Consider the following 24,566-nt stretch of genomic DNA (forward strand, 5'->3'; position numbering starts at 1 on the left):
AGTTTTTGACCCCGATTTTTGACGACAGGGCCGGGGTGTTTCTCAAATTCAGATTTCAGGTCGATTTTTGGTCGATTTCAGACTTCAGTTTTTGACCTCCATTTTTCACGACAGGGCCGGGGTGGTTCTCAAATACAGATTTCAGGTCGATTTCTGACTTGAGTTTTTGACCCCGATTTTTCACGACAGGGTTACTCACATTCAGATTTCAGGTCGATTTCTGACTTCAGTTTTTTACCCCGATTTTTCACGACAGGGCCGAGGTGGTTCTCAAATACAGATTTCAGGTGGATTTTTGGACATTTTCTGACTTCAGCTTTTGACCTTGTTCTTTTTACACTGGGGGGGTGGTTACTCAAATTCAGATTTCAGGTCGATTTCTGACTTCAGTGTTTGACCCCAATTTTTCACGACAGGGCCGGGGTGTTTCTCACATTCAGATTTCAGGTCGATTTTTGGTCATTTTCTGACTTCAGTTTTTGACCTTGTTTTTTGACGACAGGGGGGGTGGTTACTGAAATTCAGAATTCAGGTCGATTTCTGACTTCAGTTTTTTACCCCAATATTTCACGACAGGGCCGGGGTGGTTCTCAAATTCAGATTTCACGTCGATTTTTGGTCGATTTCTGACTTCAGTTTTTGACCCCAATTTTTAACGACAGGGCCGGGGTGGTTCTCAAATTCAGATTTGTGGTCGATTTCTGACTTCAGTTTTTGACCCCGATTTTTCATGACAGGGCCGGAGTGGTTCTCAAATTCAGATTTCAGGTCGATTTTTGGACATTTTCTGACTTCAGTTTTTGACCTCCATTTTTCACGTCACTAGTAATTTAATTAATTACTTTTGTTCAAGTAAATTATAGTTATTCGAGTTTAGGTTCAAATCCGACCTCTGCCAACATTACCAATTCCACCAGTCATTTAACAACAGAATTGTGCACAACTGAAATGATTTCAAAACTCAAAATCAACCTGCTATGGCAGGACAAGCAGATAGCTCAGTGGATAGAGTGCATGACCCTTAAATCAAAGGGCACGTTCAGACCTGAGTTCAAATCTGACCTCTGCCAATATTTCCAATTCCACCAGTTTTAAAATCATGCAAAACTCCATCCCACTAAATGCAAGTAAGAAGAAAATACACAAAGCGAAAAATTCTGAACATTCTATCACAAACAAATTGCACAAGGCAAAGTTTATTCTGATAAGAAATAAGTCAGTAATTGTTGTTAATCATGCCATGTATCATTTTATAGCTCTTTTTGTGCTCTTTGTGATGGAGCTATCCATACACACGTTAGATCAATATGAAGGTAGTTATAAGGACATTTGCGGAGGCATTTGGAATTTTTCCTATTCCAGGGTTAGAGGTCAAAGGTCAAATTCTTTTGTCCTCAGTGTCATGAAAATGTGACTGGTAGATAGAACATAATCTAAGCTTTACAATGACATATGACTTCATGATATTCTGTGTATGATAACCTCTTTTATATTGGCTCTATGTCAAAAAACATGAAATCTTGATGGAGGGATGAAAAAAGGAGTGATGGCACTTAGAAAGCTACCATTGCTGCAATGCTATTGTACATTTTCCAACTCTAGGGACATAGACCTTTATAAAAATCACTATGAGACACTATGGTCCCTCCAAATTGGCACGATGGCCAAATTCTGGAGGTCTGGCTCATGGACTATAACACATTAACAAAATCATACTCAAGGTCGATTTCGATAGGTAAAGAATGTAATCTTTTCACAGAAAATAAGATACCACAAGTATTAATGAATTATTTATGTATTTGTTTGATGGAGAACAAAGACAACAAAGAGAACCTGAGGATAATGTGGCTCACTGTAAATACAGTCAGACATCACACAGTGCTGAAATAGACCTGTACAGTAAATAATGCTCTTTTGATTGTACACAATACCATTAATATATGGACAATATCTTATAAATGTGTAAAACAAAACAGAAATGAAAACAACAAACCCTTGTATAGTATAAATATTCAGTGCTACATACAGTATAACAGTATTAATAGAAACAGTAAAATGCAGTATTTCACTTCAGTCAGTTAAATCCACGTTTCATGGAGGTTCATCTATTGGGATACTTTTCCATCTTGTGTATACAGTAACAGAAGACTTAGGAAGTTCTTGAGTGGCTTGAAGATCATAGTGTGTGTGTGTGTGTGTGTGTGTGTGTGTGTGTGTGTGTGTGTGTGTGTGTGTTCTTGCTCAAGCTTTATGAAGGCTTATCATGTATGATCTTAGGACACTTCTCCGGCTGTATACAGTAGTTATTGTGTAGGACCAGACCAGCAGGACACTGGCAGCCTGGTACACACGGCTTGAAGCAGTGGCTCTCTATCACCCCCAGTGGTACGTCCACGTTAAAGCAGGTTACAGGACAAGGAGGTCCACACTCGTCAAACACAAAGCCCCTCTCCAACGGACAGCCCACAGCTGTGGAAGACAACAAGAAGAAGCTTTTAACATAGAGCCGATGATGGCTTCACTTTAAGTAGTGACCAGTAGGAATTAGCAGGTGTGTCACAACAATAACAGCATGTTTATTAGAGACTAAATTGGGGCACTCGGCTTGTTGGTGAGTTTTGAGGGTTTTTTTATATGGTCCAGAGGAATTCTTACTTTTCACTCCTTTTCTTTGATATCATTTCACAGTCAGAGAGTCGATAATTAATGCCCTGAAAACATGGTTATAAATCTTGTATTTTTCATGGGAACATCACATATCCCAGAATTAATAGGAAACATCTACCATAATTCGTTTGGAGGAAAAATAACATTATTTATTGAGCATTTAACACTCCATATCTCAGGGACTGTCTATGTATTCTTTATTACTGTCTAAATATGCACCTCTGTTACCAGTCATAACCTCTCAAATTGAAACGCAACATACATAAAATGATCACTAAGGCAAAGACCACAAAGCCTGACAAACTAAAGCAACATTAAAAGATGAGGCATAAGATGATGGAGTAGTGCAACAATGCTCATTGTAAGCAGCTGATAGAGAAAATATGTTCCTGGGGCCTGTAAGTGTCGTATCACTCACCACACAGTGATGGGCTCCTCCACTGCAGTTTGACTCCCGCTTCCCTGCACTGACTGGCGTAGGCCTCCAGAGTGTCACACAGACACTCGTCAGTGTTTGCCCCGCAGGCACAGAGGTCATACACACAGGCTCCGTACCAGGGCTCAGGCGGCACCACGCGATGGCAGGGCTTAAAGACGGCAGACTTCAGCACTTTACAGCGAGCGTTAGCGCCTTTCTTGGCCTGGTAGCCTGCGTCTTTACAAGGGTCTACGTCCTTGCCTGGACGACAGGATGAAAGGGCGTGGCTTCCATTTGTGACCTAGGATGACAAAGAGATGTTTGATTTTCATGCAGTTAAATTAGAGTGTAGCTTCTATTCTTTTCCCCCCCTGTGTGTTTACTTTACCCTCCAGCTATTGCCAAACTGGGACTCTGACAGGCTGAGTCGTCCGCTGGGCATTCGGAGGTCGTCCTGGTGGTAGTTGTTGAAGTTTCCACAAAGGCCGCAGGTGTGTCCCTTATAGGAGCCGGGAACACTCACTTCCAGATGTGAACGACCGCTCCACAGCAACTAAAGGTGGACCAGAGGGTGTCATACCAACAGACTGCCTTTTTACAGATATATTATTCAAAAAGACAATGAGAGTAACCGACTGTACCTTCAGACCGATGTTAGTGTTGAGTAAGATGGTGTTGGTTTGTCGTTCTACGTAGATGTACGGTTCTTTCAGGAACGGCAAAGTCACGACCTCATCGTTAACCTGAAGAGTAAAAAAAAATCTGAATGGATGCAAACCAGTAACAAGAATATATGAAAATCATTTGCTGTATTTGCACACACAAACCTTTACAACCCAGTCCTGGAGGAGCTGCACGGTGATGTCTCCTATAAACACAGTCACCTCTTTAGTCCAGGACACTCCTTTACGCCCTCGATCCTCATTGGTGGCGTGAATACTGTAGAGACAGAGAGTCATTGAGCAGAGCATAAAGGGTGCAGTGATTACACAGTAAATATAACATTATAAACTAGATTATCATTTATAAGAAAATACTTATTTATTTGCTTGCCCTGTTTGGTGCTCGACAGGCAAATACATGTATGTACAATAAATGCAACTAAATGTATTTTCTGCAAGTTGGACAGTGAGCAGGAGTTTACTTGCAATTTTGATGGATTTTTTCCTCTCCTACACACCGGTCTTATGAAACAGAGGTGCAAAGTTTTTCTCTATTTTGAATATTTATAAGAAAAATTCTGTAAAAACATCAGTTTCCTATGAAACTGAAAGGTGACACGAAATGGAACATTGTTTTTCTTTTGTTTGCATTTTTTGTTGACAACAACTTGAATTCAAAAGCTGTTGCTTCCTGTTAAATGTGTAAATTCAAGATTTTTATTTGGAGTATTTTTTCAACAGAAAGTTAAAAAAGCAAAGCATATTGCAAAGTGCATGTTTTTGTGTACTGAAGGACACAACCAATACATTTTGCTGCTGCTAAAGACTTTATTTTACGTAGAAAAGTAGCTCCGGAACTTTTCTTCCTAGTGACCTCTTTAGGCCTTGGAAAAAACATCATCAAGTGTATATCCTTAGTTAATATTTTCAGTGTTTAACACTCAAAAACTCTGCTATTTTGCTATGTAAGTTTGGTTTTATCCCATTTGATACATGGCTGTGTTGTAACAAAAGCAAAAAACTCCTCTGCTGGACTTGATTCAAATATTGCTGGTGTGTTATTGGTGCTTGTATGTATGAGACATCAACTTTTCCCTGCTAAGTCTAGCCCACTTCTAACCAATGAAGCACGCTTAAACAAAAAACACAAATACAGAAATAATCCAGATGGAAAATTTTTATGTAGAAATGTGTAGTATTCCATATTTCTGACCCTGTCACAGGTCATGACCTCAGCAAAGACATCATTTTTAGTAGTACAACCAAAGCGGTACTTTTCCTCTTAAGATTCCTTTTTTCATTTGAATGATTTTTGGCGGCTTGAAAAGGTGAAAGTATCCAAGTCATCCAAGAACAAAGCAACAATTAAAAAAGAGAAAAAAAACATGTTATTGCTACCATACAGCACCTGCATCTGTAACTATGGTGACCCTCTCACCTGAAGTCTCCATCCTCACAGTCCTGTGCGAGGACGTACGTGCACGCTCCCTGAAAGTGCAGCATGCGGCCATCGAAGGTGTGATAGTGAGGGTCGCCGAAGGCAATGCAGGTGGCAGGACGAGGGAGGCAGTGAGGACAACACAAACCAGGGACGATGGCTGGCATCTCGTCCTGAGAGAACACACACACACACAAGAAATGATAGATATTTAAGTCACTCTACAAGACTGAAGACTGATGCATCATGGGAACATTTGAGACGATGATGAAACGCTGTGAAAGAGTGTGCCTGTGTGTGTGCTTGTTGCACTGACTGTTGCACAGGTGAGGGGAGGGCAGCGTTCACTGTGACAGTGCACGTCTCCAGACACACACGTGCAGCTGGTGCACTCATCCAGCTCCCACTGTTCGTTAGAGTGATACACTGTTCCCTGGTGCAAACATGATGACCCAGAGTCTGCAACACAAACAGAAAAAACACTCAAACACAAACCACGCTAATCAATACTCTGATTAAACACTACAATGTTAGCGCTCTGTATCTGCTGGCAGTGATACCTTGGCACTCATAGCAGCATTTCCCAGGAATCTTAACTTGTTTCTGGCCAGTCAGACAAATCGCAGGTAGACACTCCTCAATGCTGCACTCGATGTAACCCAACTGAGGAGGAAACACAGAGAGAAGCAGCCCACACCCCTCTTTGAGTGTCTTCCTAAAATCACTTTTTAAAGCTCATCTAGTTTAGGTTGTTTCTTACTCTTTTACCTGTGTTATCATTTGCTCTCGCCGTATCGTCTTGTATTGGAAAACTGTTGTAAAAAATGGTGCCTAAATGTTAAATGTAAGTATCAGCTTAAGACTCACATTACAGGTACATGTGACACAGTCGTCATCGCTGTCTGTCCATCTGCTGCCGTTGGCCACACGTTTGTTCTGGCCCTCAATCACACAATCTGTATGAAACACAGCGAAGCCATAACAAATGATATCGACAACAGTTACTTAAATTTTAAAAGACAGAGGGAACCGACAAAGGGCAGAAAGGTGGTGTTATCTCACCTTTACAAACAGGGCAGCATGAGTCTGGAGGAGTTAACTGTTCGTTATGAGGGCAGGTGAGTGGGGGGCAGATTTTGTGTAAGCAGGTCCACGTCAGGTCCTGAATCACAGACACAGACCCTAGTTAGCAATTTACAAGATGCCATTATTTTAAACTAAAGACTTCCCATTATATTTCGAGCCAATGAAATGGCAAAAGAACATTTTACATGATTTCTGACGAATTAGCTGACTTATTTTTTCTACTTTAAAACGTTGATGTTGAGAAAAAGTCAAACATGACTTAATCCTTGATACAAAAAGACACACATCATCCCAGCAGTACCTGGCACTGACAGGAAAAACAAGGATCATCCGTCGCTAAAACCTCGTTGCCGATCAGTGCGGCGGTGCAGTTACTGAGAGGCTCTAAAAATACACACACACATAGAAATGTTGAACTAAAGAGTTAGGCCACAGTTCAGAGATAATATAGAGTGGATTACAAAATGCAGTTCAGTACTGACGTGCACAGACGGGACAGCAGGAGTCGGGTCCAGAGAACAGGATGTTGCTCTTGGGACAGTCGACCAGACTCGGACACTGCTTCCTATAACACCTCAGGTGTTGCTCTCCGTCCGGCGTCACCTGTGAAGTGAGACACAGAGGCTGGATTACAGTAGTTACTATTACTACTACTACTTCTGTTACCAATATAACCTCTGGATCTTCTGTATCTATAAGAAAGATTAGTGCTTTTTCCTTTTTCAAGTACTCATGTGTTAGTGTATCGTACCTCACAGGTGCAGATCTGGCAGGGGTCACCGGCTGGATTGAAACTATCACCTGGACCGTACACTCTGCCCTCGAATACACAGTCTACCACAAACAATCATATAAGATTACCGATGATCATTTATTTTATTATTAAGCACCAAAAAGCCTGGAAAAAATCCTGTTATGTAAATAAAATAGAAGCTAACATGCTTAGGATCCCTGTTTGCTCACCAGCGCACACAGGGCAGCACTCCCCGGGCACGTTGATGAAGTTCATGCAGGGAGAGAGACAGCGCACCTCAGAGCAGGTGGTCACACTGTCCACACACATGCAGGTCATACAGGGGGTGGAGTCTGCGAACCAGCTGCTGCCCTCAGTATGCTCCTCTCCTCCATACATACAACCTGAGAGGGTAAAACCAGTCAGTGGTGGATCTATTTGCTTCTATTTCCATGACTTTTCAGTTATTTACCTCTGCAGCGAGGACAGCAGGCTCCTGGATCCGTCACCTGATGCATACAGGGCAGCTTGGGACACTGAGGAGACGCACACTGCACCTCACCTGCCTGTAAGAGGTCAAGAGTTTTAGCACTTAAACATAAGGAAAGGTGCTAATATGAGGGTAAAGGAAGAGATGGAGGAGTCAGACCTGGCATACACAGGTGGAGCAGTGGTTTGAAGTCAGGGTCCACGTCTGCCCGTCATTGTACTGTTGTCCATCGAGTGTACACACTGAGACAAAGACAGACATGAGGCAAAAAGAGATGACTATTACATACAGATACAGTCAGTATTAACGTACCTTTACATAACATACACACAAACAGTGTAGAAGTACCTGAGCACTCGGGACAGCACTGTCCTGGCTTGGTAACTGGGCGTGTGCAGGGTGTTGGAGGGCAGACCAGAGGCACACAAGTGACGGTGCCTCTGACACAGGTGCAGCGCTGGCAGGGGTTGGAGGACGGTGTGAAAGTGTGACTGTGAGAGTGGACGACACCCTCGTACAGGCAGGAGTCACAGACGGGGCAGCAGGAATCTGAAGGGACCGGATGGGAGCACTGGACTGGACAAGGCCTCCTCTGACAGTTCACCACCTCGTTCTGTCCAGAGGAGGGGACGAAGAGAGCAAAATTTTAAGAAGTGGAATAAATCAGATTTAAATTTAGATTCTTTATATTGTCATTCTTATCAGACTGACCAGACAGGAGCAAGACGAGCAGGGATCAGGGGGCGAAGTGAAGGACGAGCCGGACTGATACTCTTTCCCCCGATGATGACAAATCCCTGTGCAGACAGGGCAGCACTCTCCAGGAGGAGTGACCGGACGCACACAGGAAACACTGGGACAAGAGACACGGCTACACACCACACCACCATTCTAGACACAGAAGCACACACACACACTCACTTGGCAATGTTTCCTTTTATATATTCAAATGTAGTTCTTGTACAACAGATGATAAACAGATGACACACAGGGGCTTTGATGTGTTCTGTTCTTTATCTCTAACACCAGCAAAATACTCACCGCTGAGGTAGACAACATTCCTTGTTAGGGTTTCCAGTAATCTTGTTATTTTTTTCAGGATTAGATCTAAAGTGTTTTACAAATTAAAATATGTGCGTGATAGTACCAGACAGGAGCAGAGCTGACAGTGGTCTGTCGGGTGTGGGAACCTCTCTCCGTTGAAGCATCCTCGTCCGTTAAAGTTGCATCCATCACAAACTCCGCATGCGCAGCCATCCAGGGCAGGGTGCGGGCATGAAACAGCAGGACATCTCCGCTTTGAACACACCACTTCACCCCTCTGTGGAAAAAAGAGAGATGTAGCTGTTAGGCTGCAGCAGGTTAGTGACCCTTAACTTAATGTAGCTCCTCTCCCTCTCACTGAGCATGTGCAGTCCTGACATCCACTCTCTCCTCCTGGGATGGTCTGTCCGTCAACATAATTCACACCTTGGAATTGACAACCTGCACACAGAGTGAAACGTCAATGTTTTATTTAGTCCTCTAACATGATTTGTGATACGTTCAAAGCTGGTTACCTTCACAGACAGAGCAGCCACACGGGGTGGTGATAGGGTGAGGACAGAGGGGTGCTGGACACGACCTCTTCCTGCATCGCACTGAGCCGCTCTGTCAGGGAATAAGCAGGGCATGATGTTTAAAGAGATCAATCAGCAGGGACATGTGTGTGAATGTGTGTGTGCTGATGCTACCTGGCAGGTACATTCAGAGCAGAGGTTTCCTGGATCAGGGACCGACTGTCCATTTATGAGGACTGCGTTGTTATAGAAGCAGCCTATTGAATAAAGACATGTTTTTTTAGTCAGTGGTGAACAAACCAAAACTGAGAATGTGTGCAGACTTTAATTTGGACTGCACTTACGTTCACATTCTCCACAGCACTGTCCAGGCGGTTTGTAGGGATGGCTGCAGTCCCCATAACAAGGCATCTTTGTGCAGACGACCTCCCCTCCATAACAGTAACACACGCTACAGGGGTCTTTGTCATCACCAAACTCAGTCCCATCAGGATATTCTTTACTATGAAACATGCAGCCTGCAGGGGGAAAATAGAGATATTGTTGATGCACGTCGGAAAATATTCCCAAAGAAAACTAATAGTAACTGAAAGTGTCTTTGATCCCTCACCATCGCAGGACATGCAGCACTGTCTCTGAACGGGGTGTTTACAGTTGGAGGGTGGACAGCGCTTCCTCTCACACCGGACAGAGCCCTCAAGGCAAGCACACACCGCACACGGGTCTGATGGGTCATCCCATGTCTCCCCGTTAGCTCGCTCTCGAGCCTCATACAGGCAGCCTGCAAAGGGAAATGAAACATGTAGAAAACTCTATATGCAGCCTCATATGTGACATAAAATTCTCTCTGCAGGACTAAAGGAACTGTACCTTCGCAGGTCCGGCAGCACTCCTGCGTGATGGGGTGAGAACATGCAGCGAAAGCACAGGGCTTGCGTTGACAGTGAACGCTCCCGTCGGTGCAGACACATGATCGACAGCTGTCAGTCGGGTGGTAGAAACGCTCAGTGTGTCTGTAGGGTCGTTGTTCATACGCACAGTCGGACGGAGGAGCTGAAGGAATACCAGGGAAAACGATGCCGGCATTATATAACTTCATAATATACGTTGTACCATCATGAGCCAGGAAGCAAATCATTTCACATCTTAACATTACGTAAACCACAGGCCTGTAGTACTTCTGTTATGATGACTGGATGTGCAGTGCATTTGCTGTTAGTGCATTTGTTTTGGCTTTTTGTGCAGCGTTTCTTTAATTTGCATTTGTTTTGGACTTTTCATGTCTTTTTAAATTTGCATTGTTTCTGAAAATGTAGAAATCATTTTGACCATTGCAGTGTGTTTGCACTTGTCAGCCACCGTAGATTTGACTCAAGGAAAGAGACTGACATTCAGGCAATCTTGCACTAATGATTTTAACTATCCTTATTGCATTTGTGTCACTCTTGCAGTCTTACCCGGACACTGGGGGCAGCAGTCTCCAGGCAGCACATTGGGGCTAGAGCAAGGCAGCGGTGGACACCTCTTCATCAGACACTGGACATTCCCATTCTGTGACAAGCACAACACTAATTGAAAGAAAAACCTGCTTCAAGAAGGCCCTAGATAATCAGGACAGCAGGGTCAGACACACTTTGATGCTTTTATTCTTACTATGCAGCTGCATGTTCTGCACGCGTCAGTGGGATGTGGAAACTCCTGTCCATTGGGATACTCTTTCCCTGCGTAGCTGCAGCCTAACACAGAGGGATATATTGTAAGATTTTTCATATTTATAGATAGAAAATAGGTTGACAATGTATACTTCCTCACCATTGCAGTTGTTCTGACAGCATTTTCCAGGTAGAGGTGCGTTACAGTGAGGATGAGGACATTGTGTTTGGTGACAGTCAATAGTGCCACTCACACACTTACACTCCTCACACGCGCTCACAGGGTTCAGGAAAGCTTCTCCGTCCACAAACACACGGTTTTCATAGGAGCAGTCTGGGAAAGATGCAAAGACATAGAAGTTAAACTGAACTGAAGAAGGAAAACAAGGGGAATTAAAAAAGCATATTCTTCTTGATTCATGACCATATCTGTTTGTGAGCACCTGGGCATTTGGGGCAGCACTCTCCAGACGGTGTGTACGAGTTGGAGCAGTTGAGAGGAGGACAGGGTCTTCTCTCACAATCCACACTACCATACTGAGGAGAAGGAGAGGCTGCAATAGAATGTTTGAAAGCTAACAGTACTGTTTAGTGTGGGAGTAAATACAGCCATGCTTACCTGACAGGTGCAGATGTGACAGGGCTGATCAGGGGTCGTAAACCTCTGGCCGTTGCTATAGATACGGTGGTTATAGGTGCAGCTTTCACACACGGCACAACAGGAGTCTAAGGGAAGGAATGAGACGGACTGAACTGCAGGACACACAGTCAACTGTTTGAACACAAAGCCCAGACACACACACAGTCTTACCAGTGGTCTTGGTGGGATGCAGGCACTCAGTGGCGGGGCAGTGTGTGTGTGTGCACACAGTCTCTCCGTTCACACAGGTGCATCTGGAGCAGGGACCCTCAGGGTGCCAGTTGGAGCCTTCCTCATACTCCACCCCCTCCAGCACACAAACTACAATACAAAAAGGAGTTGTCATACATTAAACTATGAGCTGTGTGTGTGTTTATGTGTGAGTTATTACCTTTGCAGATTGGACAGCAGAGCTGTGGGTCTATAATGGGGTTGGAGCACTGGACGGGAGGGCACTTCTCCTCACGGCAAATAACACTCCCTCCCTATACCAGAAAGACAGTTTGAAACATTATTCCTGTTTCAGTTTGAAAGAGCTTTTAAAATCCTCAAAGTTTCATCACTTTCTTCTCACTGTACAGACTTGCCTTACACCTGCACTGCAGGCAGGGTCCACTTCCAGCAGGAGTGAACGCTTTTCCATCAGGATACACCCTCCTGTCATACTCACACTCTGGGGGAACAAATACAAACGCTGAATATGTTTTCTTGAGTAAGAAAAGTACAACGCAAGAAAAAAAACTTGGGGAGACTGTATATTTTTGAGGAATGTACAGATAAACTAACCATCACACGTGGGACAACACTCCCCTTTACGTTTGGCTGGATGGCTGCAGCGCATTGTGGGACAGGACGAATCAAAACGCTCACAAGCCACTTCGCCTGCCTAACAGGTAGACATAAACAATCGGTTAAATTTGGCATTTTAACAGAGCTGTTGTCAAAACTACAAAGCTTAAACCTATAAACTAAAGCTAGACTAATAAGTCTGAGAGACCAATATATGAACTGATATTAGGTAAATGTAGATGTATTTATATTTGTGTTTATGTCGGCTAAGTAACTTGCAGAACTCGCAGAAGAGAAACGCAAAAAGCTACTTTTTCAAATGTTAAATGTTCAGCTCAGTGTGTACAATGGTCCCGGTTCTAAGGGATCTGGATCAAAATCAAGAATCCACTGTCTGGCCATACAATAAACAACATTTTCAGACTCAAAATAGCTTTATTTGTTCACTTACAGATGTACCAAATACTGACTTCAGAGAGGGACTTTTTTAGTGAGTTTAGCTGCCACCAAGAGTTCCCCGTTGCTTAGAAGGTGGGATGGGGGTAACTGTTGTCAGTTGGTTACAATCTGCACCCTCTCCACTAGATGTCACTAAATCTTACACACTGGTCCTTCAATCCCATTTTTCAAATGAGATCAAAAGTTGTTCTGAAAGCTTTGTTTTCTCTCAGCCCTTGAGTTAGTAAAACTTTCCTAAACATCTTGGTTTCAGCCCCATGAACATCACAAAACCAGAGTGAACTCACAGAGCAGCGGCAGTGGAGGCAGGGGTCTCTACTGGAGGCGAACTTCTGTCCATCCACATACACATTGGACTCATGTTCACACTGCTCACACCTACATTTAAACATGTTGGCAAATGTTTAGTTGTCTTTACCTGCACATTCAAATTAAGAGATGAATAGATGCAGGCTTGAAAATTATATAGACGGGGTAATGGTTACCGTGGGCAGCAGTCTCCAGCACGATGCACGGGGTTTCGACAAGGCAAGGCCGGACAGGGAAGAGGTGAGCAAACTATATTTCCATTCTGAAAGAGAAAGATAAGACTGAGATAAAAAAGAATACAATTTCTAATGATTTACATAATGATGATGAATATCATACCACACATGTACACTCTTGACAACGGTCTCCAGTTGGGATCAACGCTCCGTTAGGGAAGTCATGACCGTTCACGCCGCAGCCTAAAAGACAGAAACTCAGTATGTCTGCCTGTCACTGAACACACACATGCAGCTACACTCAAAAAAACCCACCTTGACAAACTGGACAGCACGTGTTGGGTGAAGGAGCAGCTGGGTTTTTACACAGGGTGTTACAACGCTCCCTCTCACAGCGAACATGACCCTCCTGGTATGAGTAGAGAACAATATCAAAGCCAGTGACGTTGATGGAAAAGTCAAACAATCAGTCAGTATCAGACCCACCAGACAGTGGCAGACATCACAGGGACTCTCCAGTGGCCTCCAATTTGCTCCATGTTCGTACCGGACACCGGAGTGGATGCAGCCTAAAAACACATTTAAAATCATGTTGCTTATTACCGGTGGTAAGTGGTAAAATTTGAATCGCATCGATCAGCTTGGATGAATTAGGTGCTAACATCACTCCTTAACTTTGGTAGAACATTTAATCTTCTTTATTAGATTTCTTTATTAAAGGTGTATTTGTACTTTGTGATGTCACAAAGTGCAGCGTGTAGAAAAAACAGTCTGAAACCTGGCGTTCACAGCAGCCTGCAGACTGAGCTGAGAAGCCTGGGGATTACTCCAACATACTTTTTCCTGCAGATTTGAAACTTCACCCACCTTTATGGACATCCAATACTGTAACATTATATACATATGTCTTAAAGTGTGAAACAGCATAATACCCGTTTTTTTTTAGGTTATTTTAGTGGATAGAGTTGGAAATATGGGAAGAGAGAGTGGGGATGACAGGCAGCGAGGAGTCAAAGGTCAGAGTTGAACCCGGGGCTGCTGCGTCAAGCACTGAACCTCTGTACCACTGAGTTAAACCAGCACACCTGTATACAGATGTTTATCCTTACCTCTGCATTGCTGGCAGCAGTCTCCAGGTACATTCTCGCAGTCCAGTGAAGAGCAGGGGAGGGGAGAGCATTCCCTGTTGCCTCCCTGATGATGAGGAAGAGACACGGAGGAGAAAGAAAATGGTGAACATTGGACAACCACAGCAAATATGTTTGTGTTAATGCAAGCGCAAGTCAAATACTCACCTTACACGTACATGTCTGACAGCCATCCAGAGTGCTGTAGGACACATTATGAACTGTACCATCCAGCACCTCACACCCTGAAGATGAGACAGAGGTTAAGGGGAAACACGTTTTTAAGCTTGTGCTTATGTTGTTGATGAATGTGAAAACAGGACAGAACAGCTGGTTCTTCTGTGTCTCTCAGGTTGTCTTCACCTTTTTTCTACTCTAGGTCACCGGGGGAACATCTGGCTCTGCTCTCTCTCCAGTAATGACAGAACAGCATGGTTCTGATGCTGTATACACATGCTTGCTCTTTCTCACACACACTAAGTTTTATGGACCGTAACTATAACCACAAGTGCCTGCAGCCTTCCAGCCATTCAGGAGTACAACTGGTAGAGTCTGTTAACACTGGAGGAGATTTATTGCAGGACGAGAGAGCAGTTTTCTGGAGGATTCCCTACAGAACAGATCAGGTCACTGCAACATAACAACTTTATTCTGTGTCTGTTTAAGTTTTGCTGAAAAGAAAGTTGTTTAGAGCTTAGGAGATACGCAATCAAAGGCTGTCTGAGAGCTCATCAAATATTAGTTCTGCTTAGTCTGGACATTTCAGCAGATAATTATTTTAATGACGACCCTCCAAAGGACAGAGACAATGTGTTTGTGGGTGAGAGAGGGCAATAATCACAGAGTGCGAGAGAGGCTAGTGAGGCTGCCTACTGTGCCAGCAGCCAACAGGCATTTCCTCTAGCAAGCCAAGCATGCATGAGATCAAAGTGTGTGTGGAAGTGTGAGTCTGCGAGTGTGTGTCATCTGGAGTACTCTGGCCTACATACAGAAACAATTAAGAGGAAGATGAGAGAAAAGGCACAGACAGTGACAGAGAGAGCAGTCAAAGGGGGGTGAGAAAGGACAGTGGGCTGTCTTTGTGCATATGTGTATTACACTGATGGCGAACCAAACAATTATCAGAAGAGAACAAAGTTTACATAACTCTGTGGGAGTGGGGAGGAAATTTAGGAAGATAAAGACTAAATGGGGACAGTCTAACTCTTAGACTGCGTCTAAGAAGTGGACGTAGCATCTGGGTCTGATAAGGGAAGCCAATGTTGAAGTGCCTTAAATCTGCATTCCTTCTAATGGCCATCAGGGGGCGACTCTACTGGGCTATGAAAAAATGGCCCTACTTCCTACTTGATTTATTACCTCAGTTAACATTTTAACAGTTAGCTTATGTCATAATTGTTAGTTTCAAGTCTTAGTACTCTGTGACTCCAGTTATACCCTTTAATCAGGATAACAATGAATATTCACATTCTCGTCCAAACATGGTTGCTTCTCCAAAAGCCAATGGTGGTGACGGCCAAACACTTCAAAACAGTTGTCCACAAACCAAAGGGTGATGTCACAGTGGCTGCACTCCCTTCTTTTGTACAGTCTAAGGTCCAACCTTAAGTCTCATTGAGAAGTGGCTTACAACTACAATATCCAGCATTATATATTTGAATGCTGTTTTCCCACAGCTGGAAACAGGCGTGTTGAGGGCAGGGGCATAGCATAACATTCTGGGCCCTGTTAATAGGCATTCTGTATAGACCCCTACTCGCATCCAAGGCCTTTCATGCTAGTTTCTTTTTGGGCCCTTCCCATATTAGGGCCCCGTGTGCTCAGTCCCTCTTTCCACGAAAGCCTTGGATGAGGTTGGTAAGCGTGAAACTAAATCGTAAAGTTACAGGATGTAAAACCAAATAACAGGCTGAAAGAGGCTAAAACGCACCATAGAGCTGAGTGTCATCATCATCATTAATCATCATTAATTTAGACATATTGATACTTTTTAATCTACAGATCTCATTGACACAGTTTGAATTGAACTTACTTGTAATTTTCTTTCTTTCAAGTGTATAACAGTTCAAATGACCTCCAACCAACACAGGATAACTGAGACTAATAGAGTTACTAATTGTGACTAATTGTTACTAAAAATCTATTAACTTTTGTAATGATCTAAATCCAGTCATTGTAGGCAGAAAATAACAAGTCTTCATATCTCCATAAGATAACCATGGGAACATGAAATTATAAATAATTGGATAAAAAAAGCCATAAGTATCGCCACTGCTAGATACCACAAAAGGTAAGTGAGAAGATGGAAATGTTTTGAGACTGTATATAGAGGAGATACGGTAGACCCGACATAGTTTATGACAGAATGTAAATATGATGGTACAATGTATCAACAAGGTGAAAATATTGAGATTTGAACAGGGTAATGAAGTCTTTGCCCGGTTGTATTCCAGTATCTGTGTTTTCAGCAATCATCCACATCATGTATTCCTTTCTGTTCCTCTGAGCTCAGAGAGATGGAGTAGGTACAACAGTACCAACTGACTGTCCAATCTCTTATCGCTGCATGGAAAAAAGAACTTTATTCCTGTTTTTCTGGAAAACAACCCAGTGTTTACCAGTCATGGCATATGACATGGTTTCCAGTAGCTGGATCCCGCCACTCTGTGAAACAGGAACCACAATTGTGCACATGGCAGACAGCGTCTGGGTACTCATGGCAGCGGGCCTGATGGCAGAGGTCAGGACAGGTGATGGGCGCAGAGCCAAGGGGACAGCTGCTGAACCAGTGAAGCTTGAAACAAAACCTAAAGACAGTGTTTCAAGGGAAAGGGGATCACAACATTGGTTGAGATGCTAAAAAAATGAGAAAACATTCTACTTACAATTCACAATATGGCTTTTGGTGCAATAGCCTTGTAAGACCAGTTGCTATATCTCAAGTTCAATTTCTCCACTTGTATTTGCCTGGTAGTTAGGTGCTAAAACTTTGGAGAGAGGTATAGATGATCTTGTGATTCACTGACTCAACTTGAGAACATGCCGTTGTAGGTGTTAAATAACTATGGATTTGCAACTGCCGAAACCAATATTGATTGATAGAAATTGAAAATTGAGCAACGATAACCAAGAAAGATGTATCTCTGTGTGATCAGGGGTAGAGTGGGCTTGTTTTGTTGTGTGAGTTAAATAAGGTACTTGCCATGAATCAATTGTGCAACCCATTTCAAATGACACCTCTCTCAAGCAAATACCTTCTGAACAAATTGTAGGCTGGCTTTGCAAGGCTATTGTCACTCTCTCCTTGTAATGCTGCTACCTGTGATCTGGTGTGATTGGAAGCCATATGTTGCTTGTGTTTTGAGGAGCTGCCAGGACAGTACCATCCCTTTCTGCTTTAACTTGTCCCGTCCACTCCTGCTCTAGAAGACCATTCAGAGCACTTCTTTTATCCGGTTCAAAAGTCATCCAGTCCTGCCTGGTCCAGTACATGGGTAAGGAGGTGATTGGAGGGCAGGTACGCCTAATGCGTTTTAAAGTATGGTCAGTGGAAGACAACAACTGTTGCTGTATGTGAAAGTAGAACCGCAGGTAGTGTGGCCCATTGAAGAACCAGTTGCACCTGTCCTTGTCGTAACCGTCTGCTCGGAAGCCGAATGCATCAAACCCACCGCGATCCAAACCAAATGGATCAAACCCATAGATACTGTAGCCTCTGTCACTAAAGAGCTCCGACATTATCTTGTCCCTGTGTGTTGTATTATAACTTGTCTCATTTTCATCCATCTCTTCATTCTCCTTCTTCTTCCCATTTTCAAAAACCCCATCCTTACCCATGCCAAACCAGGTGACATTAGAGCGGTTGAACCCATAGCGATTAAAACCAGATGCGTCATATCCATCCCTATCAATAAAGTCCTGGTTAAAGCCATCTTTGCCAAAGCCCCACCTGTCCCAACCGCTCCGGTCATAGCCATCACGATCATATCCATGTTGGTCGAAACCACTGCTGCCAAAGCTCCAACTTGCAAAGCCATTGTGATGGGAGTCCTCTTTGTTGAATCTACTCTCGTGATATTTTGGACTTCCTTGTGGGTGTGTTTGTAATGATGTAATATTACATGGTGCACCAATGGTTATAGGCACATATACATAACACATCTGCTGCTTGAAAGAAACCACATCATGGGGTGTAACATCAAAAGGTTTCATCTTTACATGCCTGTGTCGAGAGGGGTAAAGAATGTCGCTACGAACTTGATCATCTCTAGAGGGTTGTCCTTTTGATCCATGTTTCTCTTGCCACTGTGTCCACAGCTTATCCATGAATGCCATGTGTGACAGGTATAAAGGGTCATAAGCAGCCAGAGGTGAAGCCATGTGACCCCCTACCCAAAGCCTAAAGAGGCCAGAAAGGGTCTGCAGAGACTGGGAGAATACTTGGAAGTCTGCCTGGTTTAAAATCCTCTGCAGGTTCACTGCATCTGGCAGCCACACCTAAAGGGATCAATGGAAAACAATTAGACAAACCTGGCAACAGTTATACAGCTCCAAACACTGCAACGTATAGAAAGTACAGTAAGTTGGGCCTTTAAAATGAATAAAAGCTCCGGGACAAACCGAGAAGTTGAAACTCCGTCTGAGACAAGGGGACCAGAAGAAGCGGGATGTCAAGCCCTGAAATGGGTGATGTTGGACGCAGTGGTAACCCGGCTGACCGTCTCCTCCAAACAGTCCAGCCTGCCAGGCAGCTGAGAACTTCATTGACCCAGAGTCCACTGTCCACTCAAAATATGGAAGTGCCAGTTTGCATGATGACACTGATTGCAGCTCACGCTCCACTAATCGCAAGAAGTAGCGGTGCCAAGGAAGGAAGAAGACGTGGTCACCGGCCAGAGGGGAGAACTCAGCTCTTAGAAGTGCATAACCCTTCCACAAAGCTGAATTCACATGCGCACACAGACACAAATAAACCCATCATCAGGATACAAAGGTGCACCTTGAATTTTTAAGAAGTGAAGTGACTAAAAGGTTTAGATTTCTGGTCTTACCTGGCCTGGTGTAAAGTTTCCTGATAGCCCGTTGGTACAACCTCCTCTCCCTCAGTGTGAGGTCTCTAATTTCTTTACGCTGAGTCAGGTGTCTGCACACACAGTCAACTCTGCCACTGTGTGTACATATGCACTCCTCACAGCCTTGCCTGAACCTTTCCCCATATCTCCAGAGCTTGCGGTGAAAGAAGCATCCACAACCACCACCACATCTCACGTCAGAGCATTTCACTCCAGGAGAAAAGCTAATTACTTGTGCTCCTCCAGCTTGGTCCTTCACCAAAGCTTGGCACTGACTTAGGGTGAGGTAATCACAATTAAAAGTGAACTCTGGATCCTTGTGGCATTCTTCCCTTGTAAGATTTCCTTTAAGATCTTCTCGCTCAGTATGGTTGAAGTCTATAATGTTGTACAAAATGTCAACGTCAAATGTATGCTGGCTGTCAGCCCAGAGGGTCCTGTTCACAGAGGAAATGTCAAATCCATGCTGAATGGCAGTGGGAAGATCCCAGCTTGGTTTGCGGAGGCAGCAAGCACCCAGCATGCACTGGTCCCTACAGGCATTAAAGGAAGGGAAGTTGTTTCTGCTGTTTCCAGTGCAATAGAGGAAGTCCTCGCAGAGGCCAGAGGTAGGATTAAAAGCCCAGCGCTGTTGAAAAGGCCGTACCCCTTCACAGCAGTTCTCTGGTTTGGGTACCCAACATGCCTAGAAGTAGGGAAGGGGGACACAGGGCCTCTTACCCAGCCTTAAACCCCACAGAAATGTAGTAAAGTAAAAGACCAATGACACAAAACACTGCTATATGGCTCATCCAATGAAGCAGGCCAAGCAGTGTTCTACTGCTAATTCATGAACAAATAGACAACAAGAGTTATCTAAAAACTATGTCAGTTACATAACGGACTACATTGTCATTTTGATAAAAACAGGAATTGTTCGCATTCCTGTCAAGAGTTAAAGGACAAGATTGATACCATTTTCATATCTGTCTGTTAATTATGAAGCTACAGCTGCAAATTGTTAGCAAATTGTTAACTAATTGTTAACTTAGCTTAGCCAAAGACTGGAAAAAAGGGGGGAACAGCTAGCCTCACGCAAAAAAGTTGGTATCGATCTTCTACCTCACTCTTGAAGTATTTCTCAAAATGCACATTTTTTTCAGCCTTTTAAAATGTTACAAAGTAGGGGGGCATACAAACCAAGTGATGCTACAAGAAGATGCTAAAACTAGAGGATACTACAAGAAAACTAGAGGTACAAGACACTTAGCAGAAAGGGTTTTCAAACCTTTGTTTTCATTTTTGATTGTGACCCACCTCAAGCTTTTGAAAAGCTCTGGAAACCTGCCGGGTAACCAAACATAAAATCTTCAGAACTGAAACAATTAAATACCTATAGTAGAGAAATGTACAACAGACACAGATAAAGAAAATACAGCTATGCTACTAGCTACAGGTGGCTGCACAGAAGTGCTTTGAGCTAAATGAAAATAATAACATTAGCATGCTAACAGGCTCACATTTACAATGCTAGCACTCTTTGGGTATAACATTTACTAAGTTCGCCAACTCAGGTGAGCAGGTTACCATGCTAACATCTGATGATTAGCACTAAAAACAAAGTACAACTGGTACAAAAGGTAATGTTTTTGGTTTAGCAAGAATTTAGGCAAAAAACCCATGTAGAACAAGTATTGACCTGGTGCTAGTGCAAGATAAGAGGCTGCTCAAGGGAGCACCAGAGTTTTTACAATTCTTTCTCTGGGGACCAAGAATATCTGCACATTTCTATGTCAATCCAGTCAAAAGGTGACATCGAAAAAACAGCCTGCAACTAATACACACGGTACATTTTCACCATTGGGAAAGAAAGGTTTGACAACATTTTGTTTCGTAACACTCTAAGAATCTACTCTACTCTGCTAGTCCTATCACAAAAATACCTGTCTCTGCTGTCTGTGACACACTGGTCCCTTGGTGTTTGGGGGACAGGAGCAGAGAAACCCAGCGGGGTCAGAGTTTAAGACGAAACAAACGCCTCCATTTTGACAGGGGTTAGACAGACAAGGGTCGGCCATCTGTAAACTAGCTACTAAAGACGAGTTAAATGTGCGTTAGTGTTAGGTTCTTGAACGTGCACCAAAATGATAAGTAGGTTTGAAAAAGAGAAATAATGTGTTATTTTTAATATGTGTTGAAAAAGATCAAAAGAGTAAGAAAATGAGAAAGAGAAGTGACAGAAGCTGATCAGAGTTACCTTTGATGTTAGCTTTGCATGTGACCTTTCCAGACGAGCATGTACACACAGTGTTGAGGTCAATCTGCCAGCTCTGGCCATCCTCCACTTCACGCCCCTCCCACTCACATCGATGCCTCACGCAATCACATCCCTCCAGGTACTGCACACGGGACTCTAGATCTGCGTTCTGTAAATCAGATATTGAAACAAAATCCACATGTTACATCTGTGATTTTGTCATGAAGAGTCATATTTAACGCATATTGCAATACCTGAGTTTTGACCATGTCCAGCATGAGAGCCAGCTCCTCCAGCCTCTTCTCCAGCTGCTTCAGCCTCTCATCTTTCTGTGCATGAGATGACTTAATCCCGTGAGGAGATCCTGGAGGCCCCAGTACCACTCCTCTCTGCAGCTGGTCACTCTGGATGTCATGGAGATAAAGGCTGGTTTGAAGGGTTGACCTGTGGTTTGTTTGAGGTTTACTGGGAGTGCTGCTGTCAGTCCGAGAACCTGAGCTATAAGCGTCTGCATTTTGAGATGGAGGGAGAGGATCTGTAAGGAGAGAGCAGCAGCCAGTGGGAGAAGAGATTCAATCAACTAGAGAACAAATTTGGAGCTTAGACAAACATCCTGGGTAAATGCCGTCAAAATTAAGACCAACGCAGAGGAATAATAAACAAACTGTTTTGGGGTGAATTTCTGCCCGAGGGCCAGAAGATATGATCTAATGCAGACCAACCAAGGTGGTCCAGCTACTGAGTTTTAATTATGGGAATTTCTATTCATAAGTACACTTTATTTCTTTTTCTTTGACCCTCCAAATATAGAATGTTATTAACATTCAGGTTCATATAGATAATCTTTACCTGTTATGTTGTCACAGAGCCATGGACGCCTTAGATATGCTCTCACTGAAATCTCTGCCGTCTTCAAATATCCCTGCAGGAAACAAAAGATCTCATATTCAATACTTTGGTTAAAAGGCTACTTAAAATGTTGTTCTATAGTATGTGAGTATGCTTAGGTATGTTGTATGTGCAAGAAACTTACACTAAATTTGCTGTCCTTCTTTCCTGGGGTGCTGGCAAGAGTGACAACAACATCTTGAGGCAGTTCCAGGTTGATTTTCTCTTCACTTTTTATAGGTACAACCACAGCTTCTTGACAGTCTACGAAAAATGTCAGCCTGTCAGTCTCCACACTCACAGCAAACTGTACCCACTCATCCCTGGAGAAGGGGTTTCTCCCTGGGAAGTAAATGCTTGTGATGCCCTGAGCTCCTCCTCCAGCCTGGTAGTCCAAATGTAGAGACTTATTTTGTGTGGAGGAGATGATTTGAAGAATTGGTGAGGTCGCAGAGGAGAGAGAAAAAAGAGTAGCACTGGAGCCCGATGCCTGATGCACCACTAGATGCACGCCCATGCTTCCCTGAATGTTGGAGTACAGGAAGTTGGAGTGTTCACGTGGGAGAGTCAGGTGAGGGGCTCTGGGACGTAATCTGTGAGCCACACTGCCGGGACTCTGCAGCTTAGACACACCACTGATGTGGTGAGACATGTTCAGAGCCACTAGAAGGTCAATCACTACAAAAGAGACAAAACAGAGAGGCAGACTTGTGACACTAACTCATCCATACTGCAAGAGGTCATGATCTGTCTGATGGAGGATGGCACTGTGGTTTCTGGGATGTGATGAGAGGGAATAAGAATGAAACCATTCATTCAAGCGGTCACACATTGACCTCAAACACAACACCAGCAGACCAAAACGATAGTCAGTGATCTGTCTGCCTCTTGATTAATGTCACGGATCATCAAATAGAACTTTTTAAATCTGGAGGTATCTCTTCTCTGGTTGAATTGAAAGTAGCTCAGTAAATGTGCACAAGTTAAGTCCATGAATACAGTTAATATTGGGTTATTTGTCAGCTATGCCTACTTAGATTGCATCAAAAACATGTATTCAACTCATTAAATGTGATGCATTGTTATAGATGAAACTGCAACATTATGTCCAATTGTTGATATAACTCAATACTTTACTATATAATAATATATAACACTGATCCGCTCAATGACCCCTTAAAATCGAACTGACACTTACTGGAAACAAACTAAGTTGCATTTCTTAAATATACTTTCACATTGTTCTGTTGCTGCTACTTTTTTCAAAATAAAAGCTCCTCTACATGCCGGTAAGCTACTTTTCCCACAACCGGTGTCCTCATTATAATGACTGTTGTTCTCAAATGTAATCCCTCAAACAACTACAAAAAAAACTAGGAAACAGAACTCACCATTCTCGTGGTTTGGACTAGATTGACCCTGCACAGACAGCGCGAGCCCCCACAGCAAATGTATCTCCAGCAGCACGAGCGTCCTCAGTTTGCCGCTCTCCATTCTTAAGATGCAAAAAACAGACAGCCAGGATTAAAATACAAACACTTTACGCAAAAGGCATTGTGTTCCGCGTCCTTTTAACCCTTTGTGGTGACATGCACGTTCAAGATTTCCCCGTTCCTCTGCGAGCGGACCTCTCCAAAGAGCGCGCGGGGGAAACATGAAACATCTGGATGCAGGCAGGGCGTCACTTTTCTGCCGTCAGTAACACACACACATACACACAAAAGCCTGGGGCCATCTATCTCTACAACACACTTTCACTCTATGATGACAAAGGCGGATGGTGAGTAATTACTGATTATTACTTTTCTTTCTCCATGTCTGTTATTTCTGATGAGAGAGAAAGAAAAAGACACGCATGCAGAAAAGTTCAGGTGTGCAGTGCGCGTGAGGTCACTCTGTCTCGTGCAGTTTACAGTCCCTGGCGTCTTTTCTTCCCCTCTTTTACCCTCATTTTGTCAGTGGAAAAAAAAAACACTCTCTCCACCCAGCACTGCTCATTGCCGTTGATTCCCAAAGACCCCCGTCTTGGTAATCAGCTAAAACCTGGGCTGGAGACTGGAGGGGAGCCAGGCTGGAGCAGAAATATGTGTGTATGTGTGTGTGTCTACAGAGAGAGGGAGCGAGGGGTAAACACAAGTAGTCATGTTTCACTGCTTTAGAAAAAG

General features: G+C 43.5%; 1 protein-coding gene across 1 annotated transcript; it reads right to left on the bottom strand.

Moving 5' to 3' along the window:
- Positions 1-1,838: 1,838 nt before the first annotated feature.
- On the bottom strand, positions 1,839-23,895 carry kcp (kielin cysteine rich BMP regulator). Its single transcript, XM_069686563.1, has 46 exons — positions 23,793-23,895; positions 22,547-23,079; positions 22,363-22,435; positions 21,768-22,048; positions 21,514-21,682; positions 14,374-14,450; positions 14,188-14,272; positions 13,565-13,647; positions 13,394-13,487; positions 13,242-13,321; positions 13,079-13,164; positions 12,881-12,971; positions 12,132-12,231; positions 11,933-12,018; positions 11,737-11,830; positions 11,517-11,666; positions 11,325-11,431; positions 11,149-11,242; positions 10,866-11,039; positions 10,707-10,789; positions 10,511-10,604; positions 9,924-10,106; positions 9,664-9,834; positions 9,398-9,571; positions 9,228-9,310; positions 9,054-9,144; positions 8,897-8,979; positions 8,642-8,815; positions 8,206-8,385; positions 7,843-8,107; positions 7,654-7,736; positions 7,477-7,570; positions 7,235-7,408; positions 7,023-7,105; positions 6,754-6,874; positions 6,573-6,655; positions 6,248-6,347; positions 6,053-6,141; positions 5,746-5,848; positions 5,502-5,644; positions 5,186-5,358; positions 3,913-4,024; positions 3,727-3,828; positions 3,474-3,638; positions 3,086-3,386; positions 1,839-2,469 (listed from the first exon to the last, which is right to left on the bottom strand). Exons 1-46 carry the CDS (start codon positions 23,893-23,895, stop codon positions 2,249-2,251), a joined length of 6,288 nt encoding a protein of 2,095 aa, XP_069542664.1. The 3' UTR covers positions 1,839-2,248.
- Between the last annotated feature and the right edge of the window lie 671 nt (positions 23,896-24,566).

The sequence above is a fragment of the Semicossyphus pulcher genome, unplaced genomic scaffold, assembly GCF_022749685.1.
Source record: "Semicossyphus pulcher isolate SPU_LCO1_2020_fin unplaced genomic scaffold, fSemPul1.0.p SCAF_8, whole genome shotgun sequence".
Lineage (NCBI taxonomy): Eukaryota > Metazoa > Chordata > Actinopteri > Labriformes > Labridae > Semicossyphus > Semicossyphus pulcher.